The sequence below is a fragment of the Rhinatrema bivittatum genome, chromosome 6 (genome assembly GCF_901001135.1).
Source record: "Rhinatrema bivittatum chromosome 6, aRhiBiv1.1, whole genome shotgun sequence".
Classification (NCBI taxonomy): Eukaryota; Metazoa; Chordata; class Amphibia; order Gymnophiona; family Rhinatrematidae; genus Rhinatrema; species Rhinatrema bivittatum.
In genome coordinates this window covers 114,201,424-114,228,414 of record NC_042620.1, presented here as the reverse complement: position 1 = coordinate 114,228,414, position 26,991 = coordinate 114,201,424, and the positions used below count along the sequence as shown (strand labels likewise).

Here is a 26,991-nt window from a genome sequence, read left to right as displayed (position 1 = left end):
GCTACATATTTAGAAGCAAGAGTCTGTAAGTGTGAGGTCCTGATAGGCATTTCTGACCAGCAGGGGCCTTTGTGGGCTTTAGGGACTAGCTGGTCAGCCCTGTTGGCGGCAATCTTGTTCCTGCTCGGACACATATATATATATATATATATATTCCAGGTTTCCAGTCAACAGGTTGCTAGAACTTGGTTTTCATTCTGTGGCCTTTTGTTGGAGTCCTGCTTCCTTCTTGCTACATTGATTCAAGTGTATTCCTTGCTACTTTGGATCTGCTGATTGATCTCATCTAGCCTCCAATTTCCAATATTCTCCTGTGCTTCCACCTACATTCCTGTTTCATCTTGGTTCCAGACCTACTACTTAAGCCCTGCTACCCACCAGCACCCAAGGGCTCAAGCCAAGGGGAAGGTAGTTACCACAGGCAGAAGACATCCTGCTGCTGTACCAGATGGAACCTGTCAGACTCACCATGCCAAAGTACCAGCTACTCCTGCCCTTGAGGTCATACCTCCAGTTGACTATGCTGTCACAGTAAATTTCCTACCAAGGAGTAAAGGATGGAGAAATGAAAGCTCTTTTACATTACTACAGTATTTCTGAGTGTCCGAGGACAAGTAGGAGTGAGAATTTCCGAAGAAATGGAATAAGCTTTTTCTCTAGCAATTTTCAGGAAAATAAATAATCCTATCCTTGCAGAAACCAGGAGTGTATTAGAAGCTGTGCATTAAAAGGTTAAACACATATACAAGTGCAAACATCCATAATTACTACACATAGTTCTAGAGTAATATTCTGCACTTAGAATAATTAACCACGGATATTCTATATTTTTGTATTTACTAGTACCAGGGCTGGTATATCTTTTTAATTAACAATGAGCTCACTATATCCCTTGAGAGTATATAACTACACTAATTATTGGGTCCAATATTACTCATGCACAAATTCAAATGTTCCTCAGCCCTCCACAGATGTGCATTACAATGCTTAATATTCCTTAACTCACAAGAGTCTACAGTCACTTGAAGTGCCTTTTGACTTTCTGCGTTTGACAGACAATATTGAAGCACAATGCTGGTTCAAATGGGATGAGCAAAAGAAAATGCCCCATCCGCCCCTAGTTTATGGTAATGGAGCCAGGGAGTCAAAGGTTAACATTTAAACAACACAAAACTAGACTTACTTGTAATCCATAGGACTATTACTACTGCTGCTGCTTAACACTTTTATAGCACTACTCATCATATGCAGCACTATAAAAAAACCATATAAAAGACAGTCCCTGCTCAGCACAGCTTACAATCTAATCAAGACAAATATACAGGGCAAAAGAGACTTGAGGGATTTCATTTATTAAGACAATGTTTAAAAATTGTTGAGACAATGTTTAAAAATGATTGAGGCTGTAAGTGGGACAATCATGGGTTAACGTTTAAAAGTAGCCTCAAAAAGGTAGGTTTTCAGATGGCATTTAAATAAGGCAGGAACCTTTGAATAAGAAAAGATGCATCAGCTCAGGAAGTCTATTCCAAACATATGGTGCAGCCAGGCGGAAAGCAGGGGGTCGAGAATTGGCAGTAGAGGAGAAGGGCACAGATAGGAGTGTCTTGCCTGATGAGCAGAGTGCACAAAAGGGGTATAGAGATTAGAGAGAGATAAAAGAGGAGAGGTAGTGAGGAGCAGCAGAGTGAAGGCTCTTGTAGGTGAATAAAAGGAGCTTGAATTGTATGCAGGAATGGATAGGGAGCCATTGAAGTGACTTGATAAGAGGGTTTATGTGAGTGTAGTAACTCTGGCGAAAGATAAGTCATGCAGCTGAATTCTGGATAGATTGTAGTGGAGAAAGCTCATTGGGGGACCTGTGAGGAGCAGGTTGCAATAGTTTAAGTGGGAGGTGATGAAACAGTGGATAAGGGTTCTGATATTGTTCTCAGAAGGAAGGGATGGATTTTTCTGATGTTATAGAGAATGAAACAGCACATTTGAACAGTGTTTTGGATATGTGTAGAGAAGGAACAAGAGGAGTCTAAGACGACTCCAAGGTTACAAGGACTGGGAGGATTGTAGTATTATTCATAGAAACAGAGAAGGGTGATGCAGGTGAATAACCTATCTTTTAAGTAGTGGTGAATGTTACATTAGTGTAATAGCAGCTCAGAACTGAGTCTGGTGTCCAAAGTTTGTCCTGTGTGTGTATCAAAAGAGTACTCATGCTCCCAAGGGCTACTGGATAGTGTTCATCTCCACTGCAGGAACCTTTATCCCAGCTCTTCCATTACAGAAATGCAGCAATCTAGCAGCAGCTTCCAGCAAACCACTGCAGGTTCCAGCATCCAGCAAACCATTGCAGAATCCTTCTTCAGCTTTATTTGCACTGTCTGTTTATCTAAACTGCGGGAGACTCTCTGGAGAAAGTAGATGATCTGTCTGCTCTTCTCTCTCTCTCTCTCTTTCTAACTGATTTCCTACCAAAAAGGCTGAGCTGACTTGAAAAATTCTGCTCTTCCACCTGCTAGCCCTAAGAGTCATGTGTTCTGAAGCATAGTGCAGTTACATGGTGCAGTGACGCAGCTGAAGCAGCCATGTTACGGTTGTCTGCAAAGATCTCAGCATCATTGATCATTGGCAACCGTGTTATGGCTGGTGTCTCTGCATCACTAGGTCATTAGTGTTCTGGCTGATCCTCCATGACAAGCACAAAAAGAAAAGTAGGAGAGCAGTACACAGTGAAGTAAGGAGATCCTGATTGACTGAGTTATTGGACGAGTGAATGGGGACCACCTTCACTACATAAATGCATTGTTTGCCAAACATTTCTATTGACGCTTTATTACAGTAAAGACTTTATTTGGAACACTGTTCTGAGTGTGGAGAGTTTTTTGGATTCAAGACTTGGACAGGTTTAGGATTTTGCCATTACTTTTGATGCCTTCACTCCCCTGTCTTCTGTAAGGATCTGTTACAGGGTAGCAGAGGGCTGTTCTCTGCTGAATGAGCTTCAGTGGAGCTGGAAGGCAGCAAATCTTAGCCTGCCTGCTGCCCCTAATTGTTTCCTGCCCTAGGCACAAATATAATGGGTGCCTGCCTAATGACAAATCCAGGGCTGATCCAAGTCACTGTATCCCAAGGATCTTGTAGTGAATGTGGGAATGAACCACACTCAGTGCCCTTCTTCTCTCCACGATGCTTTTTCATATTTACATTCAATCTCTTGGGGAGATATTTAAATCTTGTGGGGTGAAATTTCATATTTATGCTGAAGATTTTCATATTTACTTGCCTGTGCAATCAGTTTCAATAGAGGCAGTGACCAGACTGTCAATTTGATTTGAAGCAATTAATGCCTGGGCCTCTCATAATAAGCTTATGCTTAAACCCAAGAGACAGAATTCTTATGGGTGTGAAAGCCACTAAGGGATAATTTTTCTAACAGCCTGCCTAAATTATGTAGCAAACACACGTATAAATTACACCAACTTTCAAAGCAGACTTACACACATTTATTTATTTTATTTATTGAAAATAACTTATATTCTGCGTAATCTCAAAATGTTCAATGCGGATAACAGTATTCTTAAAATTATAAACAAACAGCATAACACATAAAACAAACATAATATAAAATCAATTTATAATACATTATTATACTTCTACCAACACTACCATTCTTCAAAACCTCCCTTCACCAAATGCTTTCTGATACAATTCTGCTTTAAGCAATTTTCTAAATTTTAAAAGGTCCAATTCCTCACACAAGTCTTATAGGCAAATCATTTCACATAGAGCACTGATAGAATAGGCCCATATGTTAGGATCCTGCCTGTTATGCAGCCTCCCAACCACCAGAGGTCTTCATGGAGCTACATCTACTCTCACTCCAGTCATTGTCTCCTTGAACCCATGACTCAGCAGGGCTCAGCCTACTTAACTCTGCCTGTTGCACAGCCCGGTGCCTTGTCATTGAATCTCCTCAGCTCGGCCCTGGCCTGTTCTCTGGCCTCTGGGGCTTCTAGCTTTGCTCAATGACCTTTCAGGCCTTCTGCTCTAGCCTTGCCTTGTGGCTTTCTATCTAGCTTGCTGTCTTTGGGTATCTGTGTCTTTTGTTCTCTGTTTGTCTTGTTCTGTCCTCTTCCATCTTGTCTGGTTGTGTCTTTGACCCCCAGTCTTGTTTCAGCCTGCAGTCCTGCTCAGTCTCAGTCTCCAGTCCTGCACAACCTGCACCTAAACTCCAGCCACAGCCTAAGGTCCTGCTGGCCACCAGAACCCAAGGGCTCAACCTGCAGGGGAGGTGACTGGTGCAGGCAGAATGTCTTTTCTGCTTTGCCCTGAAGTCCTGGACTGCTCCCATGGGGGTCCACTAGCCCTTGCCGGGCCCTCAGCTTGTAACACCATATTCTAGTTCTTTGCAACATAGTTATGCAAAGATGGAACAGACAGTAATTCCTGACTTGAAGAGCGCAGAGCGTGAGCAAGCACATAATTCTCAATCTTTTCCCTCAAACTGTGCAGCTCCTTATATACAGCTTTATATGTAATAGTACGTTTTTTAAATTATAATTTATAGGTAGCCAATGGAGCTTGTGCATAAATGGTGTAATCAACACTCTCCAAGGCAAATTAAAAATAACCCTAACCACTGCATTCTGCACCAACTGAAGAATCTTTATCAGTTTTGCCAACAATTCAAAATAAATGGAATTACAATAATCAAGGTAGCTTAAAACTAAAGATTGAACAATAATTCTAAAATTCTCAACTGATAAACTCTCCTCAATGACTTAAGAAGTTTCAGACTATAAAAAGCATCTTTGCTACCTTAGGGCCTCATTTTCTAACGCTAGCATAAATGGGTGCTAGTGTTATCGGGGCGGAGTCGGCCCCGGAAGAGGAGGAGTCGGGGCGTCACCGGGGCCAACCCTGTGAAGAAGGCGCAGACAGCGAAAAGGTAAGGAGCCTTTTCACTGCCTATTTCGCGCCCAATAACTACACCTTTTATGGTGTAGTTATTGGGCGTGACGCCGGCAGCGATCACACTGTGGAGGTGCGATCGCTGCCGGCTAGCGCAGGACCGGCCCCCCGCCCCTCATTACAGCATTTTTCTAAAGTACCGCAGGCCTGCGATACTTCAGAAAAGGAGGCCCTTAGTCACTTGAGGCTTCAATGTTAAAGAGGAATCCAATATAAACCCCAAATTATGTATTTCTGATAGGGAGCAAGTGATGTTTCTCAAACTGAAATTCAAAGGGTAACAAAGAATTCTCCAACCACAGTACAGTCGTCTTATCACAGTTCAGTAATAACTCATTGTCCATCAACCATTCTTTAACCCCCTTTAGGCAACACCAAAGTTTTTCCAAAAATATTTCACCTGGACTGTCACTAGAAATAAAAACCTGAACATCCTCTGCATTACACATACAGTACACCCAAATTTAGGCTTAAAGAAATATTAAACAACGCAGGTGACAGATTGGAGCCTTGCGGTACCCCTATATCCAAGGAATACCGCTCTGAGCAATTTTCCTTTTGAGAAATTCTTTGTTTCCTACTACTCAGAAGAGATGTGAATTATTGCAACACCATACCTGAAAGCCCATAATCCTGTAGTCTTGTGAAAAACTTACTATGACAAAATGTATTAACTACTGATGCTGTATCCAGTTGACTAAAATTCCAGTTTTCTTCTCCTCCAGCACATAATGAATGTCATTCAATAATGACAGCAGCAAAATTCCTGTTCCAAAGTTTCTTTTAAACCCAAATTGCCCCTTGTCATAAATTCCATTATCAGTGACAAAATCATCCAACTACTTTAACTGCTTTTCCAAGTACTCCTTAAGGAGCTGCCCTTGAGGAGTACTTGGAAGCTGCAACTAATAAAAAATGCTATGGCCTGGTTGCTAATGGATGCTACATACCAGAAATATATGAACCCTATTTTGAAAGGTCTGCACTGGTTACCAGTATGTTTTAGAGCCTAGAACAAATTACTGATCTTAATCTTTAAGGCTTTGAAGAGAGTAGGCCCTTTGAATTTAAAAAAAAAAAAAAAAAAAAGCTTATCCATATATGCATTTACAAGGATCTTAAAATTGTCATAAAAGGGTCTTGCATATGCCCCATCTCTGAAGGAGATTAGCTGGAATTTATAAGCATACCTTCTCAAGAGTAGCTCACAAGGGAAGTATGGTTGATGGATAACTAACCTTCAGACATTTAGTAAATGCATGACCTTTTTAAGTAAGCTTTTATTTCATGAGTATTATTCCCTTTATATTTTTATCTGGCCCAATTGCAGTTTTTAGAGGCTAGTTTTTCAACCAATGTGCACTTACCTTTGTTTATATTCTTATTCAGTTATGATGTGGTTCGGTTCTAGGTTTATTCTTATGCCAATAGAATTCTTTCATTTTATTTTGTTGTGTTTCATTGTTTTATAATCAGTGTTTAATCTAATCTATATTTTATCTGGTTTTTACTTTTGTTTTCACTTATGTTCTTTTTTTTTAACTATTTAATTATATATTTTCAAGGCATACATCAACAAAAGCAAATAATCCAACAAGGCACAGTCTAGCCATATAGAAACAACTTGGACATATGCTGATACAATAAATATGCATAGGGCAGATTTAAGGCCTGACAAAGAATGATCACACATTGGCAATACTGTCCTGATAAATATGAAACACTTTCCATATACGGTCATATTTAAATTATTCATTCCTAAGAGTATATCTCAACCATTCTATACCTACCTCTTGGACTTGAGCTCTCCAATGGTTTAAGCAGTAACTATTATAAAATGAGCAGCCAGTAATAGCTGACCAACTTAAGCCTCTAAAAGGAACCAGAATACCCGAACCAGCTTGTTTCCCCAGTAATCCAGTCAGTGGCAAAATGTTCACTGGGAAATTTAGAATATCAGCCAACTCTTGAGTAACACCAGGCCAGAACTTCCGGGTACTGCCAATTTATATGGAAGAAGGATCCAATACCCCTGGAGCCTTGCCAGCACGCTGGGCTCAGATACAGATAAATGGCTGCGAAAAAGACAAGGGTACGGTACATCCTGTGCAATAGTCTGACCATCATCTCCACACGTTTCTGACAGATTGAGCTATGGTATGCCACTTTCCAAATACCCTTCCATTCCCAAGATCACCATTCCATGCTTCCATTAACCGAGATGAGGTATCTGATCCAAGTTTACCCTGCAACATACCCAGTACATTAAAGAAATACCTTTAGCTCACGTATAAGCATCGCTCATGTAGGTAAACAATCCATTCAGTGGTTGAATTGGCACAGACAAATCAAATCGAGAAACTAATGCCTCTCGAAGCTGTAAATAATAAGCATGGTCTCGTGCATCAAGGTCAAACTCCTCACACAAAGAAGTACATGAAGCAAACTTACCCTCCTCCCATAGTTGGGCAAAAATAACCAGCCCATTGAGACACCAGCCCCTAAAGGCCGGCAAAAATGTTAGACCCAAAACCAAGGAATTACCATAAATAGAGGATACTAGGAGCATATTTTCACTCTCCTGATCTAAAAAAACACAGATATTGACCCCATACTCCGAGCATATGGGCCAGAATGTAGCTATTTCTGGTCACTCTACATCTAATTGGAGAGGTCAATGGCAGAAATGATAACAAAGACAGGTCGATAACACCCGACAGTAATCTTACCAATGGAAGCCACGAGTCATTACAATGTCCAAGCCACCCCTTAAGTCACAGCAATCACGATGCCTAGTAGTACAATTTCAAATTGGGAAGAGACATGCCACCCTGCGATTTGGGCATCCATAATGGACTAAGTCAGATTTTAGCATGCTTATTTTGCCAAATAAATTTATCCATAGCCTTATGCATGGCATCAAAGATTTTGGCCAGGACATTGTAAGAAGCATGTTGGAACAGGTATAGAAATTTTGGCAAAATGCTTATTTTAAGCAAATTAATCCGGTCCACCCAAGATATAGGTAAGTCCATCCAAGACACCAAGAGCTGTTTAATCTTAGTTATGAGTCCCTCGTAATTACCAGAATAATGTTTATTATGATTTTTAGGCACAAAAATACACAATACCAGTCTGCACTATCTTAAATCAGAAAAGCAAGCCAGGATTGTAACCTTAGAACTCAAAGGAAGAAGCTCAAATTTGAACCAATTGACCTTATAACTTGTACTGTTGCAGGAGCTGCATCAAAGCTGGCCCAGACTGTCTCAAATCTATCAAATATAACAGAACATTATATTTGTATATAAAGAAATTTGATGCTCCCTTTCACCCAGAGTTATAACAGATCACCATGATCTTACACACCACCTCCGCCAGTGGTTCTATCACCAGATCAAATAAGAACGGGGACAAGGGGCACCCCATCACATCCAATGGGTGAATAAACCCTATTAATCAGAAGACACATCCTAGGTTTAGTGTACATGGCCTTTAACCAAGCTATAAAGTGATCAGGTATTTTGGCATTTTGCAACACTGTGAAATAAAAATGTCCATAAGAACATAAGAAATTGCCATGCTGGGTCAGACCAAGGATCCATCAAGCCCAGCATCCTGTTTCCAACAGAGACCAAACCAGGCCACAAGAACCTGGCAATTATCCAAACACTAAGAAGATCCCATGCTACTGATGCAATTAATAGCAGTGGCTATTCCCTAAGTAAACTTGATTAATAGCCTTTAATGGACTTCTCCTCCAAGAACGTATCCAAACCTTTTTTGAACCCAGCTACACTAACTGCACTAACCACATCCTCTGGCAACAAATTCCAGAGCTTTATTGTGCGTTGAGTGAAAAAGAATTTTCTCTGATTAGTCCTAAATGTGCTACTTACTAACTTCATGGAATGCCCCCTAGTCCTTCTATTATTCAAAAGTGTAAATAACCGATTCACATCTACTCGTTCAAGACCTCTCATGATCTTAAAGACCTCTATCATATCCCCCCTCAGCCGTCTCTTCTCCAAACTGAACAGCCCTAACCTCTTCAGCCTTTCCTCATAGGGGAGCTGTTCCATCCCCTTTATCATTTTGGTTGCCCTTCTCTGTACCTTCTCCATCGCAACTATATCTTTTTTGAGATGCGGCAACCAGAATTGTACACAGTATTCAAGGTGCAGTCTCACCATGGAGCGATATAGAGGCATTATGACATTTTCCATTTTATTAACCATTCCCTTCCTAATAATTCCTAACATTCTGTTTGCTTTTTTGACTGCTGCAGCACACTGAGCCGACGATTTTAAAGTATTATCCACTATGATGCCTAGATCTTTTTCCTGGTTGGTAGCTCCTAATATGGATCCTAACATCGTGTAACTACAGCAAGGGTTATTTTTCCCTATATGCAACACTTTGCACTTGTCCACATTAAATTTCAACTGCCATTTGGATGCCTAATCTTCCAGTCTTTCAAGTTCCTCCTGTAATATATCACAGTCTTCTTGTGATTTAACTACTCTGAATAATTTTGTATCATCCGCAAATTTGATAACCTCACTCGTCGTATTCCTTTCCAGATCATTTATATATATATATTGAAAAGCACTGATCCAAGTACAGATCCCTGAGGCACTCCACTGTTTACCCTTTTCCACTGAGAAAATTGACCATTTAATCCTACTCTCTGTTTTCTGTCTTTTAACCAGTTTGTAATCCACGAAAGGACATCGCCTCCTATCCCATGACTTTTTAGTTTTCGTAGAAGCCTCTCATGAGGGACTTTGTCAAATGCCTTCTGAAAATCCAAATATGCTACATCTACCGGTTCACCTTTATCCAAATGTTTATTAACCCCTTCAAAAAAAATGAAGCAAGTTTGTTAGGCAAGACTTCCCTTGGGTAAATCCATGTTGACTGTGTTCCATTAAATCATGTCTTTCTATATGCTCTACGATTTTGATCTTGAGAATAGTTTCCACTATTTTTCCCAGCACTGAAGTTAGGCTCACTGGTCTATAGTTACCCGGATCACCCCTGGAGCCTTTTTTAAATATTGGGGTTACATTGGCCACCCTCCAGTCTTCAGGTAGAATGGATGATGAACTGAGATGTTAAAAGAGAAAATCAGAGATGTGAAGACTCGCCCCCCCCCCCCCCCCCCCGACGTCATGACGACCAGCCAGCGGCGACCCGATTAACGGCACAATTACACCAGGCGTTGCGTGCCGGGCGTGTGCTCCCCTTCATGCTAACCTTTGTGCTCCTTCTAATATAATTATATTTATGTTTATGTTAATAATTTAACTTTTATTAATGTTATTTAGCTTTTTGCTTTGTTTAAAATTATTTCATTATTGATGTTTAATGTATTAGACTAAGGAATTTTACTTCCTGCTCATTCTGTTTCATTGTAAACCGGTTTGATATGCATTTTATGCAGGAAAATCGGTATAAAAAAACTTAAAATAAATAAAATAAATAAATGATTTTAATGATATGTTACAAATTTTAACTAATAGATCAGAAATTTCATTTTTTAGTTCCTTCAGTACCCTAGGATGCATACCATCCGGTCCAGGTGATTTGCTACTCTTTAGTTAGTCAATCTGGCCTACTACATCTTCCAGGTTCACAGTGATTTCAATCAGTTCATCTGACTCATCACCCCTGAAAACCATCTCCGGAACTGGTATCTCCCCAACATCCTCATTAGTAAACACAGAAGCAAAGAATTCATTTAGTTGATCAAAGGCCTTTTCCATGTCCAAAGAAGCAACTACCCCTGTGACCCCAGACTTTGCGGCCAAATGTATAATATTGAATAGCCATCTAGTATTGGTCATTGACAATCTCCCTTTAACAAATCCTGTTTGATCACCATGAATTAAATTGGGCAGATAATTCTCAAGCCTCATCTGCAATAATTTAGCAAGTATGTTCAGGTCTGAATTCAGCAGAGATATAGGCTGATAAGAACCACATTCATCAGCACTCTTCTCCTTTTTATGAATTAAGAAAACAAAAGCATTATGCAAATTTCCAAGAGATGATTGGCCATCATTCACCGAATTAAAAAGACTAAATAAGAATGGTATAAAGTCCATCAGAAATGTCTTATAAATATCAATGGGATAGTCATCTGGACCTGGGCATTTCCCACCTGGCAAAGTCTGTACTTGAGCAGAGATAGGCAATGCCAAAGCCTCCCTCTGAACCTCCATCAACACAGGCAAGTTCAGCTTAGAAAGTCATTAATACTCCCTTCCACTACTGGGGGTGCCTGTAGCTAAGAGTAATATTGCTTAAAAAAACACTCAGTCTTACCTGGATCAGTCATAACATTCCCATTAGGAGTTTTAAGAGACACAATTTGAGATTTACATTGCCTCTTTTTCACCACTTGTGCTAAAAAAGCACTTGTCCTACCCCCATGCTCATAGAATCTCAGATGAGTATATCTCATAGCTCTTTCTATCGTATGCAGTTCCAGGGCTTGTATATCTTTCCGGATAGCTTCCAACTTTTTATATATTCGTACCAAACAACTCTGTTTATGCAAAGTAGTGAGGTGTGCTAACTGACTGTTAAGATGTATTAGCTGCTTATCCTTTTGTTTACGGACATAGCTGATGTATCCAATGATTTTGACACTGAAAATGGCCTTGAAGGTTTCTCACCTTAGCAAAGGCAAATATTCAGTATCCAGATTATTGAGTATTAGACTGAAAAATACCATCACACAGCAAAACAGAAAACTTCTTGCCCTCAAGTAAAGATGTATTCTACTGCCAAGTATAACCAGAAAGTCTGAGTAAGGAAAAATCAACATCTAATTGCACTGGACTATGGTCAGAAATTGCACAAGAAAGAATTTTGCTACTTACCATATGAGACAGGAAGTTCAGAATGTATAAAAAGTAGTCTAAGCGGCTATGAGAGCTGTGACTAAAGGAGAAAAAAGTATGGGGCAGATTTTCAAAGCCCTACGTGCATAATTCCATAGGATTTGTGCACGTAGGGAGGGGTTACGCATGTCAGGCCTATTTTATAAAGGCCCAACGACACGCGTAAAGCCCCGGGATGCTTCTAAGTCCCGGGGCTTCGCAAAAGTGGTTGGGAGGGGAGGGGAGGGGCGGGGCCAGAGGCCTCCGGCACAGCGGCCACTTGCTGCTGTGTTGGAGTATCGTGTGCCGGCAGGCTGCCAGCGTACATCTTGTGCCTGCCCAGAGCAGGCATGTTATAAAATTGGGCATCCATGTGTGCACGCGGGTAGGTATTAAAATCTACCCCATAATCTCTTTCTAGTGTATGCTGCTGTCGCCATACATCTAGTAAATGATAGGTATCCAACAGCTCTTTATGACCAGAATGCTGCTGTGAAGCTAACCTAAATCCGAAGATCTGTCCATCTCAGAGTTCATATATGTATTCAAATCACCCCCATCAGCAATAGGTCAAACCCAAATGTGGCAAGCACATCAGTTAAATGCTTATAAAAGGCAACTTGCCCCTGGTTAGGGCCACATACATTGACTAGAGTAAACCTTACAGAGTACAATGAACAGTCCAATATTACATACCGCCTCCTATGATCAGAGAGAGACCTATGTACAGTAGCAGGAAAGTTTTTATCAAAGAGCACACAAACCCCTCTGCTCCACGAATTGTATGAAGCATAATATGTTGCCCATCCACCCCTTTCAGCTTTTCAGACTCAGCATTGGTTAAATGCATTTCCTGTAACATAAGTGTCTGAATCTTCCATTTACGTGCAAATTGCAAGATCCGTTTCCCCTTAGTGAGCAAAGAAATTCCTCACACATTTAAGAAAAGGCATCTAATCACCCCCATTATCCCTCAATAAAATTAGGCAACTAACCAAAGAACAAATATCATGAAAAGCTTGTAGCCAGCCAAAACTGGTATATGTATTCTACTAACAATCAAACCCCATATTCTTCCTTCCTGATGACATTTTGCTACATTGATTTTTGTAACCAAGATTATTTCACAAGCACTGTAAACCATTCTGATGGCGAAACCGAATGACGGTATACAAAACACATTAAATAAATAAAATAAATAAGTAAACAAGTACAAACATAACAATACCACCCGTAGGTAGTAACCATCATTAGTATAAATTGCCCACAGTATCCCATATGTAGATATCTCATATGCCACTTTTCATCCAACCTTAGTCCCCCAGAACTCAAACCCATAGCAGGCATTTTTTCTGTAATTTCTAACCCCAGAATATTCCCCAATAAATCCCCACCCCATCCAACCTATCCATTAAAGAATACAAAAAACAAAAACCAGTCGTGAATGGTATTTAACCCCATAACCATTCCCCCTCCCAACTCTCTAAACCCCTGACCTCAAGGCCAACCACCTCCCAGGTGGGAACCAAATCGATACCCTGGCCTAAATGAAACCTCCCTCAGCAACCTGTCCAAAACCCTCCCAAGCCAATCCTCAGCCCTCTATTACCACCCATCCTAAATAAATTCACCTCACAGAAACAGTATAATATCACCATGTTGATAACTTCCCAAATACGGATAGCAAAACACCATACCAACCAAATAAATAAAAAATCCCAGAGTCCAGTAATAAAGAAAACATAGATTAGGAAAAAAAACAAGAAAAAAGAAAGTGAAAACAGAGTATAATAAATAAGCTTACAATTCAAAAAGTCAAAGACAAGCCGAGCCCGGGTGCTGTTAGCCTCGGAGTCCTTCCACAGTTGACCATGCATATAGGCAGCCAAGAGGCATCTGAGACGCACATGCACCAGAGCAGGAGCAAAAGTCCAGCAGGTGAAGGACCAAAGTGGATCTTGCTGCAGTAGCTTGTAGTTGACCAGGATCTGTAAAGTCAACAACCCTGAGAAGGATCCTGCCATGCATGTGGCCCAGGTCACTGATAGAAAAAACTGCATCATCAGACCCAGTATTTCAAACTGCTCTTGTATCATGAGCATCCAAAAGTAAACGCTGCATTGCCTCCTATAGTGAAACAAAAAAGACCCCGGTCAAATGAACAATACAGTACCCAGCTGGAGGAGTGCAACATCCAAAAATGTAAGTTGGCCCATTTTGCACAGCTTCAAGAATCAAAGAATCAGTGTAAAGAGCCCAATTGCAGTAACACATCCAGTCTCTCTTCTTTGAGTTTAAGAGAATTAAAAGAGAGAAAAAAAAAAACCACAGCAACCTAAAAAGAAAACTGTCAGCTATAGGGAAGTCACCAAATTCAACAGGCAGATCGTTTCTACAGGACAAAAGGATCTGTTGCATAGCTCTAAAAGTAACTTCCAGTCCACCCACCATTTCCTGGCAAGCCGCTCCTATCAGGTTGTAAAGGCCACAAGAGCAAGACTGAGATGCATTAAATTTGAGGCAGACAAGTTAAGAGCTTATGTAGCCTTTTGTATTCCTCCAACATCTGCTCTGCTTCTTGCACAGATTTACAGATCCGAGCCTTGTTGTCAATTACCACCCACAACTTGGCAGGATACAGCATAGTGTATCGGATTCCCATGCTTTGAAATTCACCCCTAACTGCCCCGTATGCTTGGCACTGCTTCTGCACCTCAGTTGAGTAATCCTGAAAAAAATCATAATTTTCACCCCTTTTTTCCATGAAGCATTGAGGATTAGTTGTTTATTGCCAAAGTTATGAACACGTACGATTAGAGCCCAAGGCTGACCTCCTTATGCTGGGACTGGGGCTAACGATCCTGAGGGCCCAGTCAATTTTAATGGCACCATTCTTGCAGGCACTAAAGCCCAGAAGCTCCGGAAGCCAGCTCGCTACAAATAGAACCGGGTTAGTACCCTCGCTCCTTTCCAGCAAACCCACGATTCCGATGTTGTTTCTTCGCGACCTGTTCTCGAGGTCATCTAGCTTAGCAAAGACTGCCCCATACGAGCGATCTAATCTGTCCACTTTAGTTGTAATCATAGTTAGCGAATCCTCCAAGACAGATACTCTTCCTTCAACATCTTCAATTCAAGCCGAGTTACCTTTAACAGACCCCACAAGCTGAACGATTTTTTCAACAATACCCAATCTGGTATTATCCAACCTTGTAATTTTCACTGCAAATGTCTCCAGAAGCTTAAAGATGCGGTTGTCTTCCCCACCGGCCTCAACCGACTTCTTCTTTTTTGTCATCTTTTCTCATTTTTGGTACTGCAGTCAGTCCACAGAGCCAGGCTAGAGCTCTGACTTGAATCCTTAGGAGCAGAGATATATAAAGATTGTGACCAAAAGCCAGAGTTAAGGCATAACCGGAATGTTCTTTGATTTTCTGATTGTACCTTGAATTTAGTCTGTGTTTATTATTTATCTGTAGGGATGTTTGTTTTCAGGTTTTATTTTATTTTGCCTGGGAATTTCAGGGTTATAACAAAAAAAAAATATCAGTGGAAAAATCAGGAGGAAAATTGATGGAAAAGTCATTTTTCCACCGATTTCTTTTTTGTTCAAACATTGAAATTCTTAGGCAAAATGAAATAGAAACTGAAACTGAAAATGAAGGTCCCTATTTATATGTGATGCTGTATTTTTACCTCACATTGATCATTTGGAAAGGTGAGTTATAACTGTTACATGAATATTTCTTAAAGGTACCCACTTCTCATTAAAGTTACATTAATGAAACTTATGTAACCCCAATTCCACTGGGGGTCACCTTCCCAGCCTTGAGGAGCACTGGGGTCACTCTCCCAAGGTGGCAGGGGGGGGGGGGAGTCTTTGGGGCCGTGGGCTGGGGGCAGGATAACCTGCATGGCCAGTGCTGGGTCAGGGACACTCTCAAGAAATAAACCATTGTCCACTCAGTAATTGTGCTCCAGTATAAAAATAGTTTACTGCTGTAGCTTCAGAATAAAACATAATGAAACAGCACTGGGAGTAGCGATGGCAAATTAAATATCAGTCCTTAAGCAAAATCTTCTCTTCCCTCGGCAACAGTTACCTCTTTCTTTTTACACAGTACCTTCTTTGGCCTACCCTGGGCCTCTTTTCCTTTCCAATATCAAAATTAGTTACTGAAAAGGTCCTGATCAGCTCAAGGAAGAAACCCCTCTGGTTCTGCAGGCAGGAATCCACCGAGCCTTGCAGAGAGCCTTGGCTGGCACATTTTGCCTCCTGGACCAAGCGAGTTCCCCCCACAGTTAAATACAGGTTTCTTTCAATCTTCAAAACTGTTTTGCAGGCATCTTAGTTTCCTTTCCTTCAGGCTTCCTGAGTCTATGGTTGAGAATCTCTGCCTTAACTCCTTGCTTCTCCTTGTAACCCTGGGAGATGGTCACAGCTGCAACCTCCCTTTTAGATCTGCACCCCTGGAGAAGCCCCAGAACATGTAATAGTCAGGGTTTTATAACCTTCTCCTTAAACCAAGCCCTTAGGGGCTGCACTGTACTGTCAGACACTCTCTGACCAAGAGACGACCTTTAAGCACTCACTTCCCCTCAATGCAACCTTTACATCTCTTGCAGCCTTTGCAGCCTTCCATAGGGGGAATCTCCACGTTAACCTAATCTATCCTTTGGTTAGCAACGTTTGAACTCTTTGTGGCACACAGGGGCTACACTTACATCAATGAAAAATAGCAAGAACCAAACCAGAAAAGCAATAGTCATTACAAAAATGAAAAATATTCAAAATGTTGAGAATCTTGCCACACAGAAGTAATCATTGTATGTTCTTGCAGTCAGCATTTTTAGATTTTACTTTTTTCATGACTCAGCTACTGAAATCCTAGAAGGAAAAAAGTAGAATACTGCAATATGCTTTTCAGTTGAATATATAGGCAAACTTTCTTCATCAGGTAAGCTGCCTATATCTGCCCCTTTTACCCCCATCATCCAATTTTATCTCCACCCCTTCCATCTGGCTGCTCCAAATATATGGAATGGCCTTCCTGAACTCATGTCAGGTTCCCTCTCTTACCAGGTGCAAATCCATTCCTTTGAGATTGTTTTAAATACCAGAACTCCAATTCTCCCTGCTCATGTAATGGAGTTATCGGTCTGCACTCTATCCGAAAGTGCATCTCAGTTTCTTATGCAAAACTGGGTCTGATTGATATACCTACTTCAGCCACAAGCTAACTAGCAACAATTTATGTAACCAGAATTCTCTATGAAACATTTCCCTACCTCAAATGTCATATCTGATGATGCCATCTCAAAAATTGCCTTCTTCAAATTAAATCATGACCTTGCTGTCTTATCCTACTTGCTTTTCCTTGTGTGCTCTGTCTGTCTTAACTAGATTGTAAGCTCCAAGGAGTAGAGACTGTCCGTTACGTATCTGTACGGTGCATTGTACATATGGTATGTTCTATACAAATTTTGATAATAATAATGTGTCAAGTATGTATTATAATATAGAGAACAATAATGAAAGCCCCAATTTCCCTGGGTATAATAACATTTTAGCTGGAGACATCGGGGCTATCTATATTTATTACCTAACCTGTCCATGGATAAAAGTATGCACGTTGGTCAACAACCCGCATACTTATACCCATGGAGTGACGAGGCGAGTGAAGGAGATGGAACAACATACTTTATTTTGTAAAATCAAAGCCACGCGCATTGTTTCCAAAGGAAAAATTAGCTGCAGAAAAGTCAAGCACCACCTCTACAGGAAAGTTTTATAGTGGGCAATAATCAAAGCAGAAGCTTGTGTGGGACGTTTGGTTTGATTTCTGGTTCAAACCCTGAGGATAAAAGTACCTGCAGAGTTAGCACCAACGCGGGCAGTTTTGATTACTGCCCCTATGGCTTTTCGGTAAGAAAATAAATAAGAGTTTAATTCAAATAGTCTGAATGCACTGTTCTGTAGAAGACCGTATGCAGTCATGCACCATCGGAGTCAATGTAGCCAAACTACTTTCATGTGTTTCTAGGTCGCCGCGATTCAAGCAGAAGTAACAAAGCAGCAGCAAGAAACTGAAGATGACCTTGCCAAAGCAGAGCCAGCTCTTAATGCTGCCAATGCTGCTCTGAACACTTTAAATAGGGTAATAATTCTTAGTTATGTGCGTCCTTAAGCGATTGGGAACCGGAGTTTTTTCGTTTTACATGTTTTAAAATGTTATAGTTCTAAAATTGATGATGATAGTATTTTTAAAAATTTTCTGTATTGTTTTAGTTAAACCTGACAGAGTTAAAAACGTTCCCCAACCCACCTGCTGCGGTCACCAATGTCACTGCCGCTGTTCTTGTTCTCTTGTCTCCCCGTGGCAAAATCCCAAAGGACAGAAGCTGGAAGAGTGCAAAAGTGTACATAAGCAAGGTAAGCGAAAGAAGAAGAAAATCATCTTGTTTTAGGGTAAAAGAGGAATCATTTGCTACCGCATTCTATTTTACCAGTGATGCTTTTATTATTATTATTATTATTTATTTATAGTTTTCAACAAGTATAATCAGAATAACAAAGATGAAAGAAATATATCCAGAGGGTATTTGAAAGAGAAAATACATCAAAAAGCAAAAATGTACTTTAACTCTCAGGAAATTAAACTCCACAAAGAGTGGAGGGGGGATCAAGAGAGAGAGAAATAATACTAGTGATATTGTATAACTACCACAGTTTCATAAAAAAAAAAAAAAAATAACATAGTAGATGATGGCAGAAAAAGACCAATTGGCCTTTGAGTCTAGCCCATCATTCCTGTCCATGAGCAAGGATATCACTTCTCATCTCAATCAGTTTTTTGTTTTAATACCATCATTGGATGGATGAACAGATAAAATCCCATATTTAATCCAACATTCTTCCACCCACCTCACCCCACTCCATCTCTCATATTTTACCACCAAGAACGATAGTAACCTAAAACAGCTACCAAAACTAGTGAAGCTCTTGCCCAAACATCCATTTACATTTTACATTGTACATTTATTGGATTTATGAATCGCCCTACACAGCAGGGCCTGGGCGACAAACATAAAAACATACATAATCATAAAATTAACATAAAATACAATGTTAAGCAGAGAAAATAAAACAATAAGAATAATCATTGTAAAATGAAATTAACCATCCAGCCTTTTAGATCCCCTGTAGACCTTAAGTGACAAATTCCAGCCATAACCAGTCTGTTGCACATTAACTCGGTTGGTTTCTGGGGAGTTGTAGCCCTGAGGGTATCAGCTCAATTATCCCATAGAGTTGCGCAATTCTGAACCAAATGAGGCCATTTTCATTTTGTTTCATTAAATCTGAAACAAATCAAAAAATGCCTCTGAAATACGCACAATTTTTTTTTTGTTTCAGCAAATAGCGTGTGTTAATTGCAAATAGTGCATGCTATTTGCCAAAATAAAAAATGTAAATAAACACAGAGATCAGCTTAGCTAAAATGTATCTACAGATCAACAACTCAAGGCAGTACAAGGATGGGGAGCCAGTCTGTGACGTCTGCCTGCTCCCAAGCAACAGCAGGCCTCATCACTGTCTGCTCTTGGCCAGTGGGGAATCTCTATCCTCCACTCCTCCATGACTCATCCTCAGTTGTCACACAGCTTTATATAGAGGCTACTTTCTGGGGATTTCATGGTGTTCTAGTAGACTGCAAGTAGACTGAGGTGCCATATTCTTTAGGCTGGGTAGTGCAACAAGTAATGCAGCCTTGTGTGGCAGGTTCACTGTCTAGTTACTAAGATATTCTTCTACAGATAAGTGGGTAAGTTGGACTCTGTCTAGAAAAAGAGAGCATCAGATAGGGGTCCTGGCAGGTCTCCTGCCACCCCCTCCCCCCCACCTCCAGGCATCATCAAACCCACTGGCCCAGAACCCTCCCCTAACCCATTTATCTGGTGAACATGAAAGTACCTGGCACGAGTGTGCCATTTGCCCTCCCCATTCCCTCTATCCCTGTATTCCCAAAATAAGTTGCCTTCTAAATGCCACCCCCCTAAACACCCAGAGCCTCCCCGCAGCTGAAGCTCTTCCAACCAGTCTAACCCCCAATACCAAAACTAATAGGCCCCACTCCAGGTGGGAGAGCCTCAGGTGCCGAGGCAGGGGAAGCGTACACTACAGACAGATATCTACTCATCCGATAAAGTGGTACCTCATATCTGAGCTCTTATGCTGCCTATTTTCACACATCCCTCTCCACTGAAGAAAACAGTATCATGCCAAGGTGGAATGTTTTGCTCATAATGTGTGAGGCATTTCTTCCCACCCACACATTAGCATAGCTGCAGCATCCACCAGAAAGAGTGGAAGCACAGGATTGCTTGTGTCCAAGCCACTATGTGCTAATTGGGTGCACACCCAGTACATGCTCAGGTGTGGTATATCACCCCCAGACACAGATATCGACAGAGGCTAACACAACACATCACTCACCCAGACATACACAGATACACACACATCTGTTAGGACATTGTTGTTTACAGACTACCTCCAGGCACTTTGATTACCTACTGAGGCCCAGATTTGCTGTTCCTGACCTGTTCGTCATCATCCATCAATGATGTCTGTGCCAAGCTTGTCCCTACCTACTAATGAGATAGTCAGAGTAATTACGCCTCACAGAAGATTATCCACATCTGGCAGCCTGACAGACATCTATCGGAAGCATGTATGCTCACTGATTTGTCCTTATTACAGACATGGGCTTCTCCAGTCCTCAGGTGCCCCAAAATGCTCGTCTTGCTATAGAACAACACAGAAAGTGCAGAAGACATCATGCCTGCCACATGCTACTTCTGGGAACAGTTGGTATATACATTTTGCACAGTGACAGGCTTCAGAAAGAGGCTTGTTGTTGGCTCATGAGGTCATCAGCTGACAACACCTTCTCTGGCCTTAATGCTATGCACAGAGCTGATGAGAATCTATTAACACACCTTCTTTGGTTTCTGTATCCATGAAGCAAAAATGTTCAAGCACCACAAGACAACCATCCTATAGGACAGAAATTCTGCTATGTTGGCCACAAGTTGTGGCAGCCATGTGGACAAGCAAGGGCCTAAAACCTGAAAAGATTTGAAAGGTTGCAACTCTGCTTGGAAAATGACCATTCTGCTAATTTGTCTCCTCTGGAGTCCTCAGCCTATGTGCTTTAAGGGTGGCCACAGATAGGATAAGGACTGTAACTGCTACTAGCAATCCCATCAAACTACTCTGCAGATTTTCTATGTACTTGCATAAAGCAGGACAACATGACTAGCCCTCAGCTTGACAGGCAAAGGGCCTTGCTGCGGCCTGACATCTCAATATTTCCCAGCGGCTACCTGTGACATGTCAGGTTAGTTTAATAGCTTCTAACACAGCTTTACCTTGGGTTCAGTGAGATGAACCTTTTGTTATGTGACGTGGGTACTGTTATTGTCGTTACATTTCAGAGGTGACTTTCAACAACAAGTGAAGGCATGATACCATCCTATGCCCAGTCCAGCCTTCAGATGGTCAGATCAGCATCCTTCTATAGCCTCCCAGAGCAGCTAACCTAACCAACAATGCAACCCAAGGGCCAAGGCCCACACCATCTGTACATGAGTTGACTGTTTGCTTATCTAGGTGTAGCAGGGCCCGGCTGTGCATGGTCGTGTGCAATCCCTATGAGATATGCTAGCTTGCAATGACCTGTGAGAAGTTTGGGATTGCCACATATTGGACATGTGCTTCCCAAAAGGCTGTAAGTGAAGGCCTGCTATGTAAGCGCTCAGATGTCAGCACTGCCTCAGAAACAGCTGAGGCAGTGCTGTCACCTGTGTCTTTGCAGGCCCATGTGACACTATGCATCCAATGAACATGTGAATATATTCAGATGCACACGGATATGAGCTAGGGAATCTGGTTGTGACATGTCGAGTCTGTGATTGATGATTGTAACTGTCAGCTTGGATCTTCAATCTGTGCCTTTACGCAGATGAGCTACTTGTGATTTCTGTGGCTTACACAAACCAAAACCAAGCAATCTCTAGCTGTTTCTAGCGCTCCTGTAACACTGAAGCTGTGCATCATAGCTGCCACACATGTCATTGCAGAAAGACCTTGTGGAATGATTGTGCATGTCCCTGACTGTTCTGCAGCCTGACCTCCTGAGACATATATTTATCTGACATGACACAGTGACTAGGATTGGGCCAAAATGCACAGCCCCTCCCCAGCTTCAATCGAACCCTTGTACCTCTGTGATTGTCAAGATAAACTGTGGCTGACATCCTGGCTGACAGAGCACTAACAGGGCACACCTGACCCCGGAGTCCCTGCACTGTGGGCACAAAAAAGGTTTTTGTTGACAAGTGACATTTCAACAGCTCCAAGAGGGAGGATTTGAACAGCCACTTGCTTAAAGTTAACAAGTTGAAAGTCTGTAGTGCTCGGTCACACCCGGAGCTTAGTGGCAAGTGCATTGTCTGGGCATGCAACATTAGCAGGCCTCCTAAGCATGGAGAGAGAAAGCTGGGCCCTGGCACTATGGCTTGTAGACCTCACTGTGCAAGCCACTTGTCATGTAACCAATGCAGTCATGTAACCGACAGCCCCCTCCCCCCCATTGCCAGTGCTGTTTGCTATAAACACTAGAGATGTGAATCATGTGCCCGATCGTCTTAACGATCGGGTTCGGCTGGAGGGAGAAAAAAGTCTGATCGCTGGAGATGTGAATCGAAATTGGTTCCGATTCACATCGTTAACTTTTTTTTAGTGAGGCCCGACCCTTTAAAATTGACCCCTTACCTTCCCCCCCCCCCCGAACCCCCCCAAAACTTTTTACGAGTACCTGGTGGTCCAGTGGGGGCACGGGGACCAATCTCCCGCTCTCAGGCCATCGGCGCCATTTTGACTGCCACTCAAAAATAGCTCCGATGGCCCGATTAAAAAAAAACCCACCCGACCCTTTAAAGATGACCCCTTAGCTTCTCCCACCCTCCCGATCCCCCCAAAACATTTTAAAATTACCTGGTGGTCTAGTGGTGGTCCCGGGAGCGATCTCCCGTTCTCGGGTGGTTGGCTGCCACTCATAAAGATGGCGCCGATGGCCCTTTGCCCTTACCATGTGACAGGGTATCCGTGCCATTGGCCGGCCCCTGTCACATGGTAGGAGCACTGGATGGCCGGCGCCATCTTTAAAGATAGTTGTGCCCCAGTAGTTCAGCGGAGACGCTGAAACACGAGCAGTAAAGTAGCAGGTAATGAAAGTCCTGGAGGAAGTTAAACACTAAAGAGAAGTTCCAATTGTTTCTTTTACGTCGTAAGGAATATAGAAATGTCTATAATGAAGCCAGGAAGAGGTATTATACTACTGGGAAAATTGTTGGAAAAGATTGTTTTCTCTCAATTGTCAGTTTCTCTCTACAAATCAGATTCTACATCATTTCCAATGCAGTTTTAGATTGCAACATGGCACTGAAACGTTGTTGAGATCTGTGACTGACTTTCTACGTCAGACTTTGGATAGTGGAGGGGCAGTTATAGGATTGTTTCTTGATGTTGCCTCTGCATTCGATACTGTTTCTCACTCTATTTTGCTTCAGAGGTTAGAATCATTTGGGATTTCTGGGACTGTCCTTTGATGGTTCCCCTCCTATTTTGACTTGAGACGGCAGCGGGTAAATATGGGAGGGGATTTGTCTGACTGGTTTACAGTTCCAAGTGGGGGTGCCTCAAGGCTCTGTTTTGGCGACTACTCTTTTTAATATCTACATGCAGCTGGTTTGTCGCCTTCTTGATGACTTGCAGATACCATTCAAGATGTATGCTGATGATCTACAACTTTATTTCATTGTTAATGGAGATCTTAATATGGTTTAGAATAAAATTGATACTTGTCTCCAGTTAATCTGTACTGGATGGGACAGAATCATTTGGCTGGAATCTTCAGAAGACAGAAGTGATTTGTTTTTCTAGGCAAATGGACTTCTTGGCATTGCATAAATTGAATTCTTTAACATTGTTAGATGTGTTTGTTCCTTTTAAGGATTCAATTTGTAATCTGGGTATTATATTTGATAACATATTATCTTTTCAGCAGCATTTTCAAAATATTTTGAAAATTGTTTTTTATAAACTGCGCCTACTAAGGCACTTGAAATATATGTTGAATCAAAAAGATTTTAGATCTGTTGTCCACGCATTTGTGCTTAGTATGTTGGACTATTGTAATTCATTGTTTATTGGACTTCCTAGCTGTTGATTGCGAGCTTTGCAGGTTTTGCAGAATTCCACAGCTTGCTTGATAACTGGGTGTCAATGTCGGGATCATATATCCCTTATTTTAAAGGAACTCCACTGGTTGCTGATTGAATATCAAATTCAATTTAAGGGCTTTATGATGGTTTATAAGTCTCTGAAGTCCATTGCACATAGTTGTTTGTCCAATTTGTTACAAACCTATGTCCCAAAATGGACCTTGAGGTCTTCTGACAAGAATCTTCTTTTTGTTCCAACTGTAAAATTGGTGCGGTTGAGTGAAATGTGCCATAGATCATTTTATGCTTTGAGGCCAATTTTGTGGACTGCATTGCCATCTTTTTTGCTCTCACTTGATAATATAAAGCAGTTTAGAAAATTGCTGAAGTCTGAACTCTAAAGGCAGGTTTATGATATTTTATGATATGTTTTGATATGCAGTGTTATGATTTAAGGATTGTTTTGTTTTTATTTATTCATTCTGTTTATTGTTTTATTGCTATGAATTGTATGGCTATGTTATAATTGTTAATATATTTTGTAATCCATTTAGTTATTATTTAGATATAAATGTAATATAAGCATTCTTTTAAATAAATAAATGTTCTCTCTCACTCTCTCACACACTTGCAAACATGCTCTCACTTTCCTGCACTCATGCTGTCTCTCACTTTCCCACACACAAGCCACATTCTCTCTTTCACTTTCCCGCACACATTCTCTCTCTCACTCTCCCACACACAAGCACACAAGCTTACTCTCTCACACATTGTTATGGTCGTGGACCCTTGGGCCGACTGAGACTGCAGATGTTATACTGTGGGAACCCACAGTGAGCGTCACAGCTGGGAGGCGGTGCTGAAGAGACTCCAGAGAAGACTTCACCACTGGAAGTCCGAGGTCCCCCCAGGAGGAGCCCGTAGGAACCCGGACCTCTTGGACTTAGGTGGGACCCTATGCGTCCAAGGATCCAGGCAGCAGCCGAAGAGATGGTTGATGAGGACGGCAGGGCCCAGGAGGCTGGAAGCCCTCGGAAGCCCGCAGCTTCCCTGGGAGGAGCCCATGAGAGCCCGAGCCGCTGGGACTTAGGAGAATCCTCTGGGCCAGCAAGTAGCAGATACCTGAGGTGGTGGAAAAAGCTGAAGTCGGAGTCCAAGAACGAAGCCGGGTTAGAAGCCAGAAGTCAGAGGTCCGAAGCCAGAGTCAGGGGCAGAAGCTGGAAACGGAGTCATGGGACGGAGCCGGGTCAGAAGTCAAAACCAAAACCAGGGGCAGAAGCTGAAGACGTAGTCAAGAGATGAAGCTAGGTCAGAAGCCAGAAGACAGAAGAGATGATCCAAGATCCAACGCAGCAACTAGCAACTCAGGGGACTGAGTGAACCTCGTTGCAAGGCCCCGTCCTAGTCAAGCTGCAGGGTCAAAATACCCTGCAGTGTCTGATGTCATCTGGGGCGTCCTCTTTGATTTTCCCGCGTTGGCCCCTTTAAAGTTTCAGCCCCCGGGTGCGCGCGCACCTAGGGGGCTGGGCCATGCACGTCGGGTTGGCGGCATCTCCCTCGCACAGGGAGAGCCATGGCAGGCTGCTGATTGGGCCTACGCGGCCGAAGAGGAGTCCGTGCAGGCCGGGCCGGCCCCGAGGTAGGAGGAGGGACCGGGGCACGGCCTGGTCCCGTAACACACATGCTCTCTTATTCACTTCCTCCTTGAGTAGCAGGCAGCAGCAATCTCCTCCTTCAATCCCTGTGGCCAAGGGAACGACTTCCGGCCACAGGGCATTGGACGACTTCTGGCAGGGGTGCTCCTCCTTCTCCTTTGAAGCAGCACAGCCCCACCAAAGTTGATGGTGTGGAAAGTGCTGCTTTTCTTTTGCTGAGGACTTGTCGGCAGCCGGCCATACTGTTCTCATTGGCACATGGCGCCTTTTGGTAGCGGCACCTATGGCCGTGGCCATATTGGCCATAGGCATGCTACAGTTCTGCATGCCGCAGCTTGCGGCTCTTTAAAGGAGGCGTTCCGGGTGGGGGAATCAAAGTCACACAATCCCTTCAAGTTAGTTGGCTCCTGCAGCTTTCTCTCACACTGGGGTAGGACCCTCGATCTCACAGCCTTCTCTCTGTACTCTGAATTTTTAAGAGGCTATAATAACCTTAGTAAGTCAGAATACAGATAGCACTACTCCCCTCCAGAGACACAGAGTGCAGAGACAGCATGAACCAGAGCAAATGCTTAAAGTGATCACAGATGCTGAGAAAGGGATATGAACATATGAACTAAATTTGATTCCGCAAAATCTATAGTGTGAAGAGTAAGAAAGTCACATTCTTTCTATACCATATATATATATGGTATAGAAAGAATGTATGGTAAGGGGTATTTTTACCTCCAGAGATTAAAGAAGATTGTATATCAAAGTTAAAAAAAAAAGTAAAAGAATTAAGGATTTGAATTGGGCACAGTCTAGAATTGCCCATCATTTGTGCTCATTTTCTTGTAAGTCTTGTAAAATGTAAATTTTTTTAATGAATTTCATTTCTTTCATGGATGATATAGCTATCTTATAGGGTATACACCTGCATATTGTTACAAATAGTAACTAATAGTCCATGTAAAAGTCATTACATATAAATTAATCTAATTAATACTTCATGCACCTTTGCACACAATACTTTACTGTGCTAATTCTTTCTCCAGTGAGCCTTTTTTCAAGGTAAAAGGTTTTTTTTGAATTATTACTGTTTCCCTTTCTCTCTAGGGAGCTGTTAATGCTTTAGTAAAAATGCAGGTCTACAGTAACATTGTAGACAAGAGCAGAAAAAGACCAATTGGCCCATTTATTCTGCCCAA

General features: G+C 41.9%; 1 protein-coding gene across 2 annotated transcripts in view; it reads left to right on the top strand.

The window, feature by feature from the left end:
* LOC115093684 (dynein heavy chain 11, axonemal-like) overlaps positions 1-26,991 on the top strand; it is a 586,171-nt gene that overhangs the window by 367,970 nt on the left and 191,210 nt on the right. For both annotated transcript variants that reach the window (XM_029605802.1, XM_029605803.1), the window contains 2 exons: positions 17,903-18,016; positions 18,148-18,291. In XM_029605802.1, the coding sequence (XP_029461662.1) occupies positions 17,903-18,016; positions 18,148-18,291 (258 nt within the window). The remainder of the gene's footprint in view (positions 1-17,902; positions 18,017-18,147; positions 18,292-26,991) is intronic.